Raw genomic sequence first — 17534 nt, forward strand, 5'->3', positions numbered from 1 at the left:
GCACCTCAGTGTTTCCCGGGTCCATTATCCAACAACTTTAGGTTACTGCTGCGGCCGTCTCTTTGTGGCTGCGATAGTGGCAGTCCCATTGTCGACTTTCCACTGTCCAGTACCTAAGGGCTAACCGGGACCTTCATCTCCAATCCCCAATCCCCTTCACCCCAGTCGCTGCACTGGCACCTCGATCCCACCTTACCCTAACTCGCCTTGCCTACCCTGTTCAGGCGTGCCCCGATCAAGCCCGCCGGCTCCCAGTCATTCATTCATTCCCTTCCCTGCCCCAGGTGTCCGTCCCTTCTAGACTCTTTTTGCTGCAGGCCTTTTCCCTTCCTGTCCCATGGCCCGGGCCCATCAAGCCCTCGCTCTATCTCGATTCCCATTCCCGTCTCGCTCGCCAACCACCTGCACGGTAGCAAAGCAGAGAGTGCCCGTCTCGTCTGGCATCTCCCTGTCGGTGTTTTCTCCTTCAATTTTCTTGCTGCTAGCTCACCACTCCGTCTGGGAACACCCGACCTCTACCTACCTGACTAAGGTTGTGGTGCCCGCCTAGGCCTTTCCCTCCCGCAGCACCTGTCCTTCTCCCACAGCAAATCCCGTGTCATTGTCCAGTGTGTCTGTGCTTGTCTTGCGCAGTTACTTCATACTTCTGCACTTGCTTCACTCCGTCTCCGCTGTCGCTAAAAGGGCATCATTTTAGTTTCGGCAGGGGAAGACAATCATAGAGAAGGAGGCGCGAGACGAAAATTTCCAGACCGGACCGACTCTTTCGGCCGCACCTCATCTTCACTCCCTCCCCCCGCGCATTCATGCCGCAGGGCGACGATCGCTTCCTCCAATCCACCATACGACTCCTCGCTCCCTCATTGTCCTCGTCACACCGACCCTACCACACCCCCGGACACATCGCCGCACCCACGACCACGGCAACGAACCCGACGACGACGACGACGACGACGACCAACCCGACGACGGCGGACCCGTTCGCGGCCGTAGCCACCACCGCCGCCGCTGTTTCCTCTCCCACCACGACCGTCAATCACAAGCGCTCGGGTTCACAGCCACAGTCGAGCAACCCTCGTTACCATCCCGCGTCGCCAACCTCGACCGTATTGAGTTCCGGAGGGCCATGGACAACTCCCGACATTAGTCGGTATGGTTTGACGTATAGCGACACTACTTGCGATCCCTCATTCGACGCTGCTTCCAAAACGCTTCTGACCCCCAGGTCCGACCCGACTTCTCCGACTATCAGGTCGTTCACAGAATCCACCCATCTGTCGAGACCTTCAACATCCAACGGGAAGCGTTTATCCGACGACGAAAACGCACACGGCCGACCGAACCCGTCCCCTCTGAAGAAGGCGCGAACTCGATTGGGGCCGCCGGGGCACATCAAGTTGCCAAAACAACCAACTGCGTCCGTCATCCTGGCGAGGCACAACCAAGGGGTTGTCTCCCCCCTTTTCTTCTCTTCCAACAACAAACGACAGATGCCGCCTCGACCAGCTGCCCTCCCTCCCTCGGACGCTGCGGCCGTCCTCTTGGCTCGTCTGAGGGAGGACCAAGACCGGGTTCATACCGTTCGACTGCCCCGCGGCACCGTCAACGCAGCTAGGTCTGGGAGTACACCGGGAAGCAGTAGCCTGTCTTCTGCAGACGCTACCCTTACCTCTTCAAAAAGCCCAAATAGCCAGCATCTTCCTCAAGGACTGCAAATATTGAGAGGAGTTGGCGTGGTCGAGCTTTTGGAACAGGATGAACGTCCCACGTTTATCATCGATCTTGCAAATCCTGTAAACACGCAAAAATCGGGACTACATTTATTATACGCCAACGCGGCACTCAGGGCTTCGGTCGGTGTCTTGGAACTGCTTTCAGTGGAGGGTGATGATGCCGTCAACAACCCCGACTACACCCACTTCAAAACATGGGCCACGAGCTTTGTTTTGAACCATGAGTCCCTGGACGTGTGTCTTCCTTCCCACAACTATGGAGGCATCACATGGACATGCTCGACGTTGCGCAAACGATTTCGCTTTGTGAGTGGCAACGCCAGTGCTGTGTCGGCGGCATCGGGCTCTCCTATGCCTCTGGCCGACGAGTCCGCGGTACTGGAGCAGCGCAGTAGGGGGCCAACACCAAATCAGCCATCCATCGTACCTATGGATGACGAACCCGATTACTTTGGCGACATGGAAGGGGAACCGAACGACATGGATGACACGCCAATCGGCGATGACTGTGTCATGATGGATAGTGGCGAGAAATACCACAGCGACGAGTTTACCCAGCAGGTATTCCAGGCAGCCATGATGAGGCCCTCGTTCGACTGGACCCGCATTCAGACAACCCCGGATTTGAGTGAACACATTCTCTTCTGTCGGAACACTGATTGGGCCTCCACATCATTGGGTCCATTGGAGCACTGGAGCTCGGAATTGAGGGCCATGGCCAACATGGTTATGGGTAGTCCCCACCCTGCGGCCATGTACTGGGGACGGGACAATGTCGCCATCTACAACGAAGCCTACATTGAGCTTGCCGGGCAGAAGCATCCAGCGCTTATGGGCATGCGGTATCAGGACGCATGGAAAGAAATTTGGCAGGATATTGAGCCTTTGTTCAACAATGCCTGGACAAATGGACAATCAATCATGAAGAATGATAATCAGCTATTCATCCTTCGGCATGGATTCCTCGAAGAGACCTTCTTCTCATGGTCCATTATTCCATTACTGGGATCCGACGGTCAAGTGGTGGGGCTGTACAATCCAGCTTTCGAAAACACCCGCCGCAAGGTCAACGAACGCCGGATGTTGACATTGCGAGAGGTGGGCGAGAAGACGGCAGCTGCTAAGGACGTAAGAAGCTTCTGGCCGCGGGTCAAGGAGGGATTGGAGTTCAACGATTTGGACGTGCCGTTTGCTCTTATTTACTCAGTGAAAGACGACAATAGCGAAAGCGAAGTGTCTTCTATGCACTCCGGGAGCATAGCGCACCCACCGTTATTGCACCTCGAAGGTAGCTTGGGCGTTCCGGAGGGACACCCGGCGGGGCTTTCCCAGCTCGACCTCAAGTCGTCGGACGATGGCTTCGCTCCTTATATGCGCCAGTCGATGACGATGCAAGGCGCACCCATTGTTCTCTCGGCCGAAGCTGGCAATCTGCCGACAAAGTTGCTTGAAGGTTTGGAGTGGAGGGGTTTTGGTGATCCAAGCAAGACGATCGTCATCCTACCTGTTCACCCTACTACAGCCGGCGAGTCTGTCGTTGGCTTTATCGTTTTGGGCACGAACCCCCGCCGGCCATACGATGATGATTATCAACTTTTTATTCATCTCTTGTCTAGACAGCTTGCGACCTCCATGGCATCGGTCGTGCTCTTCGAAGAGGAGATCAAACGGGGACAGAGGGCAGCCCGCTTAGCCGCAATGGATCGTCAAGAACTGCAAATGGAGCTCTACTTGAGAACACAGGAGGCTGTCGAAAGCGAATACAAATTCTCACGAATGGCAGAATTCGCACCGGTCGGTATGTTCATTGCTAATGATAAGGGACTCATCAACTTTGCAAACGATATGTGGTGGCAAATATCGCGGCATCCCAAAGCGGAAGACAGCGTCAACACGTGGATGCAAAGTGTGAGGGACGAAGATCGATCGGGGGTTGAACGTGCGTGGAGGAAACTCATCGAAGATAAACAAGCCATCACCATCGAGTTCCGATTCAAGTGCAGCCGTCAAAACGGAATCAACACCATCGACACCTGGGTTTTGATGAGCGCTTTCCCAGAGCAGACTGAGGAGGGCGATCTCAAGAGCATATTCGGTTGCATCACCGATATTTCGCCTCAAAAATGGGCCGAGGACTTCCAGAAGCAGCGCAGAGAAGAGGCAGTCGAGCTCAAACGTCAGCAGGAAAACTTCATTGACATCACGAGTCACGAGATGCGGAACCCCTTGAGTGCGGTTCTCCAATGTGCTGATGAAATTGTCAACAGCATCACCGAGTACCGCGCTCAACCACAGGACACCGCGCAACTCGAAATCCTCTTGGAGGGCTGCACCGAAGCCGCCAGCACCATTAACTTATGCGCCAGCCATCAAAAACGCATCGTAGACGACGTGCTCACTCTTTCAAAGCTCGACTCGCAACTTTTGCTAGTGACACCCGTCGACTCGCATCCCGTCACAATAGTGAAGCATGTCATCAAGATGTTCGAGTCGGAGTTGAACACACACGAGATCAAGCTGGATTTCTCGGTAGATAACGCATATCGTACTCATGCTGTGGACTGGGTCAGACTGGATCCATCTCGGCTGAGGCAGGTTTTGATCAACCTCATGACCAACGCCATCAAATTTACCCAAGGTCGTGAAAAACGCGAGATCACCATGAAGATGAGCGCATCCAAAAACATCACCGAGGTCACCGAGAAGGGAGTTTCGTTCTTCCCGACCCGTAAAGAGAAAGAGGATGTTCGAGCTTTGACTCAGGAGAAGGACTGGGGCAACGGTGAGGAAATCAACCTACATTTCTCAGTCCAAGACACGGGGCCTGGTCTCCGTGAGGATGAGAAGAAACTACTTTTCCAGCGGTTCTCTCAGGCTTCGCCCCGGACCCACGTGCAGTACGGCGGATCAGGGCTCGGCCTCTTCATCTCGCGCATGCTTGCCGAGCTCCAAGGTGGGCAGATCGGCGTCGTTTCGGAGAAGGGCATAGGCAGCACCTTCGCATTTTACGTCAAGTGTCGCAAAACAGAATCGCCAAGTCTGGAGTCACCGGCTCTCTCGGCACTCAATTTGGCCCAGCCGACCAAGAGCGAGCCCACTTCCGCACCATCAACTCCTCCACTTACAGCCCTGCCTAGGAGGGCTTCTATCAAGAAGCCGGTGGTCATTGCGACACCACTGTACGATGTCTTGATTGTAGAGGACAACATCGTCAACCAGAGGGTTTTGAGGAAGCAACTCACAAGCTGCGGCAACACCACATACGTCGCCAATCACGGAGGCGAGGCTCTCGAACAGCTCAAAATGTCCCGTTTCTGGGCTGGAAATGAGGCTGGGGGGTTTGACCTCAGCGTTATTCTTATGGACCTCGAGATGCCGGTCATGGATGGAATTACGTGTACGAAGCGAATCCGTGAATTGGAGAGGGCAGGCACTCTGACTAGGCATATACCCATTATCGCTGTCACAGCTTACGCGCGGCCAGAGCAGATTGAGACTGCGAAAGCCGCCGGTATCGTGAGTTGGCCTCAGATTGCATATGCTGAACTGCACTAACATGGTCATATAGGACGACGTAATTTCGAAGCCATTCAGAATTCCAGACTTGTTGCCCAAGGTTAAAGAGTTGGTGACAAAGTACAACGCACCACCTACGGGGGCCGTACCCACGGCTTGAGTAGAACCGCTCCCGTTGGAGCAGCAATTATGAAGCTTGTGAATCGCAAGCGATCCTGTTCAAAGCGAAGAATAGAAGCTGCTGGAGGGGGGTCTCTGATTTTGGGTACTGTTTTTTTTTTCCCCTTTTCCTTTTCTGCCAAGACTCGCTATCGCACCAGAAAGGTATGATAATACTAGAGGATCGGCCAGAGGCGTTTAAGGAGGGGCAGCTGTTTAAAAAGACTTGGGAGAAGGTATTGGCTTGTTTAAGTGTGCATAAGATTTGCATTGGAGAGGAGCAAGGCATTCGGAAGCACGAGACTTGGAGTATTGAGGGCGGGAAGGCACATAGATGCGAGGACGAGTCACGGGCATTTGGAATTTACGTGGGCAACAGACCCTGCTGATGAATATTTTAAGCGTATCTTTTTTGGTATTCCTGACTCGGAGTATTGTAATGAAAAGATACCCAGATGATCGCGGCTGGTATTTTGGACATGAACACCAGTTCATAAATCCAGTCAACATCTCATTTGTGGCTAGGGCGCTGCGAAGTCGCCCACGCCACGTTCGTCGCCTCAAGCTTCCAGGTTTGGTGGTTGTTGGTAGATCCATGTCCAAGGCAAGCAGGGCACAGACCATCTACTCGCTTACGTAACGAAGTTTTTTTGTCAGAGCAAGCTCCTGGCAAGATCAATCAACAGGTCAGGAACGAAGCTCACCACTTTCGACAGACATCGATCGCGGACCTTGCCGTCTCAACTTCCGCCCTTAAAATGCATCAACAGGCGCTGCGATCGGCGAGCAGTCGCATCAGGCCGGACGTCGTCGCCATCAAGACCTGCATCCGAACCTTCTCCACGACGCAATGGCGCCCCGCGACGGACGATTCATCGAACAAGAATAGCAACAATGTTGACAAACCTTCTGCGCGTTCCTACAACAGGCCCTCCCTGACCGGACGAGAGCGGTCCCGGGCCGCGGCTAGCGAGATTGGGCAGCTCCTGCGAGGCGGACCGATAAGCGCTGCGAGTCCAGCTGCGGCCCAGCCCAGGGGTCTTGACGAGAAGGGCGGCTTGACTTCCGCGGGACGAGGAGGAGCAATCAACTTTGTAAAGGTACCCACGGGATTCGGGCGTGGCCGCGGCAGCCTTGGCGCTCGTGGTGGACGGGGAGGTGGTGGAGGAGGAGAAGGATTCTCCGGCCGAGGAGGTGCGGGAGGCTTCAGAGGACGCGGTGGTGGCCGTGGAGGAGGCATGAGAGGCCGCGGAGGTGCCGGCCGCGGCGGTCGCGGCGGTCGCGGCGGTCGTGGTGGTCGCGGCGGACGGAGAGGCGAAGAAGACGGCGAGGGCCGCAAGGACCGGGACAAGGAAAAACAGCAGGGCGCCGCCGACCGCTTCGAGTTCATGCGGCCCGAGACCGTGGAGGAGCACGCCTACGTCGCGGCGCGCGATCAGGGGCTCCCCGAGGAGTTCCAGCCGAGCCTCAGCGCCGGGGACCTGCTTGGGTATAGGCCTGCCATGGCTGTTGGGTCGTCGGCGGCCAGCAAGGCGGCGACGGTGCTCAAGTCGCTGCGGGATGTCGCGGGCACGGCGGACTACACGCCCGAGAGGTGGGGGGATGTGCGGCACGCTGCAGAGGCGTTGGCCAACACGGGTGATAAGGGTTTTTATTTCTTTAGCGACATTGAGGAGAAGAAGGTCTTCGCGGAGGCGCTCAAGGCGACGACGACCGAGGTCGGGGAGGACGGGTTCTACGTTCACGCCGTGCGGGAGCTCAAGCTTGAGGAGGGCGCGGGGAGGGCCGTGAGGGAGTATATCCTCGAGCGCGCTGTCAAGGGCCAGCACGTCGGTCCCAAGTTCGTGGCGGGCGGGAGCCGGGATCCAGTGAACTTGGCAAGGGAGTCGCACCTGCACAACGAGACGTACGTGGCTGGCGACATGAAGAAGTTTGACGACAAGATTGCGGCTCTTGTGGCCAAGGGGAAGCCTGGCGCCGGTGCTGCTGCTGCTGCTACCAAGGGAGGCAAGACTGCGAGGGCTTAACGGAAGCTGGTTTGCGTCCGAAAAGTTTGTAATATCAACAAAACAAGAACAGCGCACACGTACGATGGTGGAGGAAGAGTCAAACGGGGACATTTGTAGGATTATAGAGGAAGGGAGGTTTGGTACAACCAAAAATACATATTGTACAATTAGATCCGGGAAGTCTCTTCTACTCTGCACTGCAAACTGAACCTTTCTTTTCCCGGAAGGTTTTGCGATCACCCCGTTATACACAGGAAAAGTAAACACTTCCTCTTCCAAGTGTCGCCAGCACATGGCTTTTCTGCTCAACTGGTGGTGAAGTTCGATGCCTTTTTTTTTTTTTTTTTTTTTTTTTTTTTTTTTTTTATTTTTTTTTTTTTTTTTTTTTATTTTTTTTGTTTTTTTTTTTTTTTTTTTTTTTTTTTTTTTTTTTTAATATCATGTTTTGGTTTTGTTCAAGAGCTTCAATCAAGACTGCAGCTTCTTGACAGCCTGCTGCTCAGCAGCATCAACGACCTTCATTTCCTTATCCTGCACCTTTTGCAGCTCCTTGTCCGCCCTTCTCTTGAGGTCCGGCACGATGCTCTTGTCCTTCTCCCACTTGGCATGCAGCTTCTTCCTCTTCTCCGTGGCGACGCGCATCTTGTCCCGCCACGCCTGAGCGGCGTCCTTTGCCCTGCGCACAACGACCTCCTTGTTGGTGGCCTCAACCTTGAGGACGAGCTCGAGCTCGTTGTCCGGGTCGCGCTGGGGCTGCTGGTTGAAATCGGGCGAAGCCTGGACGGCGGTCATGACGGGTTTCACGTAGTCCTTGTCGTGCAGGAGGAGGCTGACGGTGCGGCCCCCCGGTCGGGGCACGATCTCGGCGAGCTCGCGGAGGGGGTAGGTTGTGGGGTCCTTGCGCGAGGGCTGGATCGTGAGGGCGCCGATGGCGTCTGGGGAGAAGCGATCGCCCGACTGCAGCTTCTTGAGGATCTCGATGTGGTGGGTTGCAAGGGAGGCGAAGCGGGAGGCGACGTCGGCAAAGTTGAGGGGATCGGTCGGGTCAGGCTTTGGGTGCTTGGAGCCGGGGAGGTCGTCTTGGTCTGCTTCGTCTGCCGTGTGGGAGGTCCGGGAGACGACGGCGGGAGAGTCGGTAGTCGGGTGCTGGGACGCATTCTTCTTCTTCTTTTGGAGGGTTGTCGAGTGGGAGAAGGGACGGATTGCCGCGGGGGTGACGGCGGTAGTGGCGGTGCTGTGTTGCGGGGATAGGTCGGAGGCTATCATCAGGCGAGCTGCGAGCTGTGCCTGGATCTGGCTGTTGTTTCGAGTCAATTGAAGTTGCCTGGATTGAGCTGATGTCGGCAATCACCTTTGAGAAGCTGGCAGGATGCCATTGGCGCTTCTGAGGAGCACATTGGGGGCTCTGAGTCTTCGCATGATGTCTTTGTGGACTGGTGTTTGTGTTACTGGCTGGTTGGTTGTTGGAAGCTACCACAATTTTGAACCGTTTGATGTGACGTACGGATACAGAGCTCGCAAAGTGGACTCAGCTCCACTGACTGGGAAACATAGACGTGCAATTGGGCTCCATTTTCAACAACAAGCATCTGGTCGATTGGCCCAGCGGTTTAAGGCATCTGCTTTACACGCAGAGGATCGCAGGTTCGATCCCTGCATCGATCAATATCATTAACTTTTGCAATTTGTATATATTGCAGCGTTGTGTCTGACTGCTGTGACATTTCTTCTGTTTGCAGGCAGCAGGAACAGTGGTCGAAGATGCAGCAAGTTGCAACTTCTGTTCCTCCCTTTTTGCAGCATTGACTTTGCAGGTACCGCCAGTAACTTTCGAGCTCGGTGTAGGAAGCTGCAACTCGTTTAGACGCATTGCACCCTACCCCAAGGCCTTCTCCAGCCAGAGTCGCGCTTTTCACAAGCACGCGACGTCAGTGGGAAGCTCATCCTTTCAACCACCACTCACTCCCCCAACATTCCAAATCCGCCAGCATGGAGATCGAGGTCGACGAAGATCTCTTGCGGACGGTCGCGACAGGCGGCGAAATGGACTAGTTAGTTGAATCCCTGGTAACTCTATCCATTTCCTGTTCAGCTGCTAATTGCACGGCGCACCAGCGGTCTTTGGCCCGCCCTGTCGCAAGGAATCATCTCGAGGCTAGATAAGGTACGTCCGTCCTTGGTCAAAGTTCGATGTCCAACCCGCCCGAGAATCCCACCATCGTCCATTTTTGAAAGACAAACACTCCTCGTTAGGGCGCGCTCACCAGTTCGCATCGCGAATGTCTAGATCGCTCACAATGAATTTCCTATTCCGAACCTACCCACCCCTCCTCCTCAACCCATTAACGCGCCAGGCCAACAACCGCGACTCCTCTCGCCGCTCCCCTCATCCTCCATCGATGCCGCCAGCAGCCGGCCGTCATCACAGGATGCCGACAAAGAGAACAGCCAACCAAACGAAGCCGCGCCGTCCAAGGTCCCCGTCGAAAGTGGCGCTGACGCTGACGCAGCTGTCGCGGATGCGCCGCCTGCCACCGTCTTGGGATCTCTCCCCGCTCAGATCGAAGCCATGCTCGTCGAGATCAACTCTGTTCTGTCCACCTTCCCAAAGTACCCGCCGCACACGATCCAGCGCCTCGCCGAGCTCGTCCTCGAGCCGCGCCGCCACTACCGCCACCTGGCATCCTACCTTCATGCTGTCGACCGCGTTGTTCACGTCACCAGCGGCGCAAACACTTACCCACTCCCGCCAGCCATACCCGACATGTCCACCATGACCTTGCTCTCCAACGGCAGCGCAAACGGCCAGGAGGCTAACAATCCAGCGGCCTCGGTCGCCTGGAGCAACTCGACGAACTCGGTGGCCTCGACCGTCGGAACCGACGAAGCCCTCGGCGGCGCTTTACTAACCCCGATCCCATGGCTCACACGCCGCCCGAGTCCCGTTTCCTCCTCGCCGGCCTCCTCCAATGGGGGTGGGCCGGCCGAGATCCGTACCGAGTCGACAGAGACTATTGACGGCCCCAACGGCGTCGGAAGCATCGAGACTGTCAGTGTCAGCGTTAATGGCATACCGTCCATGGGTGCCAGCAGCAGCAACCGCGCGATAACACAAGGTGAGTTACTGCGACAAGAGCAGGAGCAGGGCGTCGTTCCAGTCAACCAACTCGTGCGACAAGCAGAAGAAGCACAACACGCCGCCGCCCTGCGAAGCGGGGACGGTGGCAGAGCCAGCAGCCCCGAGAAGCAGCAGCAGGGTGACGAGCAGCAGCAATCTCATGAAGCTGCCGGCGCTGCTGCCGCTGCTGAAGACGAGAATGAGGCGCCGCACGCTCGCGGACCTGAGGAAATTGGCGTCGGCGATCTCGGCCCCCAAAGCGAGACGACGAGCTTTGTGAGCGGCGGGCCAGGCCTTGATATGCAAGGCATCGATGTCGAGGCTGCGGTGGGCAGGAAAGCTGAGCAGGCTCACGCCACGCCTCCTCCCGAGGGCGTCAAGGAGGAGGGTGCCGCGGCGGAGCAAGCGACAGCCGATGCCGTTGTTGACGATGCGGCATCCGATACGAATGTCACGTCGCATCCGAAGCGTGACGCAGACGAGGAACTCGACGGCCTCGCAACCAAGAAGGTCAAGGAGCACGAGGGTGACGTGGTGGGCGAAGCAACGGATGCTACAACCACCTCGCCCAAGAAGGAAGACACCAAGGAAGATAATGTAGAGAAGACTAGGTCCAGTGAGGCTGGGTTGGAGGAAGGCAAAGATCAGGGGACTGAGGCTAAGAAGGATGATGCGACTGCCGAGACTACGGCGGAGGCTACGGCGGAGGCGGAGGCCGCCGCCAAAGCAGAGAGTGCTTAGGAAGGAGGGTCTATTTATTGCCCAAGGACTGAGCGGTGTTGCGAATGATTACATGATACCAAGAAACCGCCCTCTCTAAAACCCCCACTTGTTCTAATGATTGAAGATTCTAAGCATCGTTACGTGTTTGGGTAAAACTGGCGCTTTGGTATCGCATGAAATGAGATCACAGTCAGGCATGAAATTCTGAAAAAAGGGGTTGGCCACATGACGCTACAGGTAGCATTACAAGCCGCATGGGTGAGTAGAACACCGTCCTAGAGCATATATGTCATCGTTGCCTGCTCAAATGCCAAATTCGGGATTCATGTGGCTCTCTGACTACATTATTGGTGGAAAGTAGAAAAGATGTAAACCTCTTAAACGCCATGCTCTGCTCCATGATGCATTGCAAAGCAAACCCCCAGATTTTCCCTAGTTGATCATCAAAAACGCCCGTGTGAACCGAAGACTATCGTTACAAAACTCTAGTAATGCTCTCCTTCGTAATGACACTGTTCTGTTTATCGTCCCGCCGGACCCGAAAGAAGCTGTCGCAAAAGTCACTGCAGCGCATGTGACGCAAGAACTCCTCGTCGTGCGTGATGACAATGAGCTGAAAGTTGCTCTGCGCCTGCCGGGCCTTGATGATGGCGTGCAGGCTCTCGGCGAGGCTCTTGATGTTGTCCTTGTCGAGGTTGGTCGTCGGCTCGTCGAGGGCGATGAGACCGCAGTTGACGCCGAAGCTCTCGGCGAGGGCGAGGCGGATGATGATGCTGGCGAGGACCTTTTGGCCCGCTGAGCAGCGGCCGCGCATGTCCATCTCCGTGTCCTGCTTGACCATGCAGACGCGGTAGTTGTACGAGCGGCGGCCCGACGTCGCGTTCTCGTTGTCAGAGCGGATGAGGATGGTGTCAATATCGGTGCCCTGGTACGTGCTCTGCCACAACTCGCCAGCGATGCGGTTGATCTCCTCCATTTTGAGGCTGTGGTACCGCATGATGGCCGTGTCCAGCGCCGAAATGTACCGAGCCAAGTCCTCAATGGCAGCTTTGGTCGTTTCGACCTTGATGTGCGACTCGCGATACTTTCTGGAAGAATTCTTGTATTCCTGTTGCCACTCTTCCAAGAGTCGTTCGAGTTCCTCGTCTTTGGTTTTCATTTGCCCCATGATGGAACCGCGGTCGGCGACAAGCCGGTTGTGGCGGTTCTCGAGGTGCTTCGCTTCAGAGATCAGCGATTTATAATCCTCGTCAGCGTCGCGAGACTCCAGCTCTGCAATGCCTCGTCGGAGGATGTCAAGCTGCTGCAGGTTCTGGCGATACTTCAGGTTGTTACTGATGTTCTGCTTCTTGCGGTCGCCATTATCAATGTCCTGCTTCAACTTGTTTGTCCGCACGGTCAAGTCTGAAATCTCCTTCTCCAGACCAGCAATCGACTTCTCAAGACTAGCGATAGCGCGCTGGTTTGCTGCCAGGTTGGAAGGGCCGCCGCGGTCGATGTACTCCTGAATATCGCCCTCGACCATCTTCAGTTCGGTGACGGAGTCGGCAATCTTGTCGCGCTCCTCGGCAATAGCCCGCTCCTTGCCACGACCACGTTGCAGGGTTTCGTCCCGGACTGATCTAGCCTCGGCGATTTCGGGTTCGATGGACTCCAACTCCTGGTCCGCAGTACTGATTAACTCCCGCTGGTGGGCCTGGTCCTCCTTCAGAGTCTGGATCTGGTTCAGGAAGTCCTTCTTGCGCTCAAGCTGGTTCAAGGCCTTGCTCAGCTTGTTCCGGAGCTCGCTCTTCTCCAGCTCGAGAGAGTTCACTTGGTCCCTGATCCGCTGCCGATCCGTCGTTGTCTTGGAGATCTTGGCTTTCATCGAACGAATCTGCTCGTTGCACGAGGCCTGAAGCTCGTGTATTTCATCAGCACTCCTGCTGACGGTACCGGACGATTGCTGAGACATGATCCTATCAACCTGTGCCTCGGAGTCCTTGATATCCCTTAAGACCTGAGTGATGTTGATGACAGTCTTGTTGAGAAACTCAATGTCGCTCAACTTGCCCTCCTCGATGCTGACAGCGGCATCGTGCTCCTCGAGCTGCCGACCCAGAGTTTCACACTCGGCCTCGAAAGAAGCAACCTCTTCCTTCAGAGGAGGGAGCTCCGACATCAACCTCCGATACGTCTCGTACTGCGCCTTGACCTTTCGCAGCGATCCAAGGAGGGCGGTAGAGTTAGCTAGGTCTTCCTCTGCCTTCTCCTTCTTGTTAGGATCAAGGAACTTGATCAACTTGTCTGAGAATCGAGACTTGGAGACATGGGACTTGTCATCAAAATTGCGGTCGCACAGCCGACATTTGTTCTTGTCTTGTAGCGTTTTTTGGCAGCCGCGGTAGTAGTCCGCCAAGGCGTCAAGGAGGCTGATGTCAGTGGTGTATGTCTCCACGTCCTCCTCGTGCATCTTGACTTCTTCCTCGTAATCCTCAATTGTTGCACCGTCTCGGACCTCCTGTAGAGCGCCAACGACCGCATTCCGACAGCGTTGTGCTTCATCAGTCTTCTTGGAACCAACATCCTTGGCGCTCTTGAGTCTGAAGTCAACCTTCTGTTGCTTGTCCCGCGCCGCGTCCCGCTTCTGGCGAACTTCGGCAACCACCATGTTCTGGCGCTTCAGAGCATCGTGAAACTGGGCCTCGAGAGTGTCGGTCTGCCAAGTGTTACCGATAAGCGTGTCCAGCTTGGGCTTCCACGTATTGGTGAGGGTCTCCAGTTTCCGCTTGCGATCTGCCAGCTCCTTCTTTCTCAAATCCAACTGCGCCCGCTCCGAGGCAAGTCTGGTGCACTCAATCAATTCGCGACCAAGCTTCTCTGTCTCGCTCTCGAGTTGCCATAGCTTCTCGTTTTCCGAATTGAGCTGAGTATCGTAATCGGCATTGACCAGAAACTCCTGGGCCTTCTTTAGCCTACCCTCGACATCCTCAAATTGGCTGTCAAGGATGGCCTTGGCACCCTCGTCAATGTCCAGACGGTTGATGTCCATTTGTAAGACGTTGGTCCGCTTCTCAATGGCGCCCGTTCGCTGCTTGGCGAACACACGGTTTTGCGTCGTGGTTGCTTTACGACCCTCCAGCTCTGTAATGGTCTTGGTCGCCTCATCTAGCTCACGCGCATTCTCTTTTTGCAGACGATCAAGATCACGCTTCTTGTCGGTCAGTAATGTCTGGATGCGCTCATTGAAAGTCTTGATTTGGCTGTCCTTCAAGTCGCCGTCGTAGCCGCGGAAATTATGAAGTTCCGCAGCGTCACGAACCAATTGCATGCGGGACTGGAGTTGTCGTTCATACTTGTCCTTATCAGATTGGTGTTTTCCCCTCTCAGCGAGCTTCGCGGAATGTTCTTGGCGAGATTTGGTGAGATCCCTTTGCAGCTCCGCGTATTGTGTCTTGTTTTGGTCTGCTTCTTCCTGGTACCGAGTCATGCGCTCCTCGTACTGCGCAAGTGCGTTCTCCAGGTATCCGTCGTCTTCAGGAAGCTCCTCAAGGGTCATCTTGATATCCGCGATAGATCCTTCGCGGTAGCTGAGCTGATCCCTCTTGAACTTGAGGTCATTGACGATGCTCAAGTAGCTGTTGGCCTGCTCGTGTTTCTCGCGAATTTGCTCCTGAAGCTCCTCCATCTCCTCCGTGAGGGTATTACACCTGTCTCTGGAGCTCTCAATATCGTTCTGCAATGCCATAGATCGTTTCTCAGCACGGTCACCCTTCTCCTTGTTGATTCGGTCTTGCTCCTCGAAGATCTTGAGCTTCGCCAGCTCTTCGCCCTGCTTCTTTCTGAGAACCTTCAGGTTGTCAATAGCTTTGGTGTATCGCATCGCTTCGAAGATCTGGTCGAATTGCTTCTTCAGTGCCGAAGGCTCACTCATGGGCCATAGAGATTCGTCCTGATGGCAGAAGATGACGTAGTCGAGGATAGCTCTAGAGACACCCAATTCTCTTGGAATGAACTCGTCCATCTGGGCGACCCTGGATGAGATGACAGTGCGCTCTCCATTATTGTTGTACACTAACGATCCTTCGAGGGTCTTGAGCGATCGAGAGGCTTTCTTGACGGTTAATTGAAGGCTTCGTGTCGCAACACACTTGTGGCCGCTGGTCGATGTGAATGCAAGCTTGACCTGGGCCAACACTTCCTTCTCTCCGCATAGCTAGGAAGTGTTAGCCTCGCCACATGAGAGGATGCAGAGAAAGTCGGGGTTGGGTGTCACACGAGGCACGAACCTTGGGGTCATGAACGAAAGCACCGCCTTTGCTGTTCGGAGGCTGTTCACCGGTGGTTGCATACTTGAGACATTCGATAATGGTTGTCTTGCCCGAGCCGTTGTATCCGACGATGAGGGTCAAGGGAGTGTAAAATGATATTGTCTCCCGGCTGCCGCCAAAGGAGCGAATGCCATGGACGGACAGCTTGTCGATCTTGGACATGGCGACGGCACCTCAGGAGGCCAAATGCCATTCGATGAGGTGAGATTGTGCGGTTCGGCGAGTTGCTGCAGTCTGAGGATACGATGACACGGAAGGTAGAAGGTTAGATGAGAATGTCGAGGAGAGCAACCCTTTTTGCCCTTGCGGTTGGAAGGGTGCTTCTGAGGCTAGGTCGTCGTCGCCCTGCTCCAGGCTGCAGTGAGATCGGCACAGAAGCGGATCGGTGCCTTGGTGGGATGTAGGGGACGTGCGCTGAGTGATACGCGCCTTACCCGCAGCGAGGCACGCGTTGATGGAGGTGCGAAAAAGCGTGACCTCGCATCCATGTTTATGTAAGCTGTCCCAGACCCAGCCAATGAAAGCAACTGCTCTAGTCCCTTGATGACATCCTCAACATGGTCGCTTGCCTTCCTTTTCCTGGATATGAGTGCTTCGGGATGGGTACAGTTCGCGATATTTGCAAGGCCCCAGCGATGACTATGGGGAGATTAGAGACAACAAAGTAACATTAGGGATGGAAAACATATCTACAATATTCTGTGACCTGTCTGTGGGCGCCCTGGCAATGCATTCCGAAGTGGATTTTGAAAGTCATCTTGTAGTTGCTGTAACCACTGGCTCAGATGAGGCGCTAAGATCAGACTGTATTGGGAGAGCTCCTAGACGCGATGCACAGCGTCATTAAGCCAACTTCGTTTTATTCCTGGGTCAGTGATCACCTCCATTGTAGCAAAGTAGGTGAGGTACACGCGAACACCTCGTCAGCCAACTACCTGTGATACCGCCTGTCTCCGGGGTATTTGCACAGTATACGCTGTTGCTCATTTACATCACTGTCTAGACTCAAAAGGTATATCAACATACAAGCAGAGTTGTGTCCGGGTTGAGCGGATCAGATTGAATATCAGATGGAGTTTTACGATGCTTCACATTGCACAATGCGAATACGCATAGACAGTTCTGATGAAATGCAGGGAACATTACTCGAGTCAAGGCCTAGAGCGATCGACCAAGCACCAGATTGGAGTAAGCGCTCCGTCCCCGCTCGACGAGAACTCATCAGAAAAATGATGCAGAAAAGGTTGTGCTAGGCTGGCAGATCTGCTACCTAATCCAAACTGGGTTCTCCGCAATGCTGGCTTTTGTCCGTTGATTATTTCGTTGGTGAATGACAATGAGCCACGACAAGTTAAGCGCATATCTAGCAATCTTGATAGCTGAGTGTAAGGTATCAGGGATCATTTGAGTTGATCCTCTATTCAAGAGGTAACCGCCGAGTATCAGTCAGCCCACCTGAAAGAGGCGTGAGACAGATCCCAGATACTTTATGGTGCAATACCAAACAAGCCACGATTCTCCAACGTCTAAGGCAGCCCCACCCAGTCGGTACAAGCCTTTGACCGCGCAAATTGCAAGACATGGCCACCAATGCCTCGACCTCGGGGCATTTGCTCCGGGCAGCGCCATCCCAGTTGGCACTTGGAGCTGTGAGGGGAATATCGCTGCGCTGAACCGTGGGGACCTCAGCCTTGGAACTAACTATTTTGATGGAGCAGCTGGACTTGGGCCGTGCATGCCGAAGGCATGACCTGCGGTGCCCAAGGGATGCTGTAAGGCAAGGCAAGGTAAGGTGAGGTAAGCTCAGCTATAGGTGTTACGCTAAGATACCTCGGTTGGCAGGGTAGAGGGAGGTGGTGACGAAAAGGCCAATGAGGCCATGGGGATCAATACCGGCAGCGTTCTGCTTCACTATCTCGGTGAGATGTTGTCCGGATGACGGCACACAGGAAAAGGTAAGTTTGGA

At 54.8% G+C, this 17534-nt stretch overlaps 5 protein-coding genes across 5 annotated transcripts; 3 read left to right on the forward strand and 2 right to left on the reverse strand.

The window, feature by feature from the left end:
* Positions 1 to 806: 806 nt before the first annotated feature.
* Positions 807 to 5409, forward strand: CORC01_07259 (hsp90-like protein; the record flags this gene model as incomplete). The annotated part of the gene is made up of 2 exons (XM_022618896.1): positions 807 to 5249; positions 5302 to 5409. The coding sequence occupies 2 exons, from the start codon at positions 807 to 809 to the stop codon at positions 5407 to 5409; spliced, it is 4551 nt and encodes a 1516-aa protein (XP_022474630.1).
* Positions 5410 to 6166: 757 nt separating this feature from the next.
* Positions 6167 to 7435, forward strand: CORC01_07260 (uncharacterized protein; the record flags this gene model as incomplete). Its single annotated transcript, XM_022618897.1, has 1 exon — positions 6167 to 7435. The coding sequence occupies one exon, from the start codon at positions 6167 to 6169 to the stop codon at positions 7433 to 7435; it is 1269 nt and encodes a 422-aa protein (XP_022474631.1).
* A 450-nt stretch (positions 7436 to 7885) lies between these two features.
* Positions 7886 to 8836, reverse strand: CORC01_07261 (ribosomal recycling factor; the record flags this gene model as incomplete). Its single annotated transcript, XM_022618898.1, has 2 exons — positions 7886 to 8714; positions 8769 to 8836. The coding sequence occupies 2 exons, from the start codon at positions 8834 to 8836 to the stop codon at positions 7886 to 7888; spliced, it is 897 nt and encodes a 298-aa protein (XP_022474632.1).
* A 570-nt stretch (positions 8837 to 9406) lies between these two features.
* Positions 9407 to 11276, forward strand: CORC01_07262 (uncharacterized protein; the record flags this gene model as incomplete). The annotated part of the gene is made up of 3 exons (XM_022618899.1): positions 9407 to 9468; positions 9533 to 9581; positions 9705 to 11276. The coding sequence occupies 3 exons, from the start codon at positions 9407 to 9409 to the stop codon at positions 11274 to 11276; spliced, it is 1683 nt and encodes a 560-aa protein (XP_022474633.1).
* A 457-nt stretch (positions 11277 to 11733) lies between these two features.
* On the reverse strand, positions 11734 to 15730 carry CORC01_07263 (uncharacterized protein; the record flags this gene model as incomplete). The annotated part of the gene is made up of 2 exons (XM_022618900.1): positions 11734 to 15453; positions 15527 to 15730. The coding sequence occupies 2 exons, from the start codon at positions 15728 to 15730 to the stop codon at positions 11734 to 11736; spliced, it is 3924 nt and encodes a 1307-aa protein (XP_022474634.1).
* Positions 15731 to 17534: the final 1804 nt, after the last annotated feature.

Source organism: Colletotrichum orchidophilum (assembly GCF_001831195.1).
Source record: "Colletotrichum orchidophilum strain IMI 309357 chromosome Unknown Scaffold_57.1, whole genome shotgun sequence".
Classification (NCBI taxonomy): domain Eukaryota; kingdom Fungi; phylum Ascomycota; class Sordariomycetes; order Glomerellales; family Glomerellaceae; genus Colletotrichum; species Colletotrichum orchidophilum.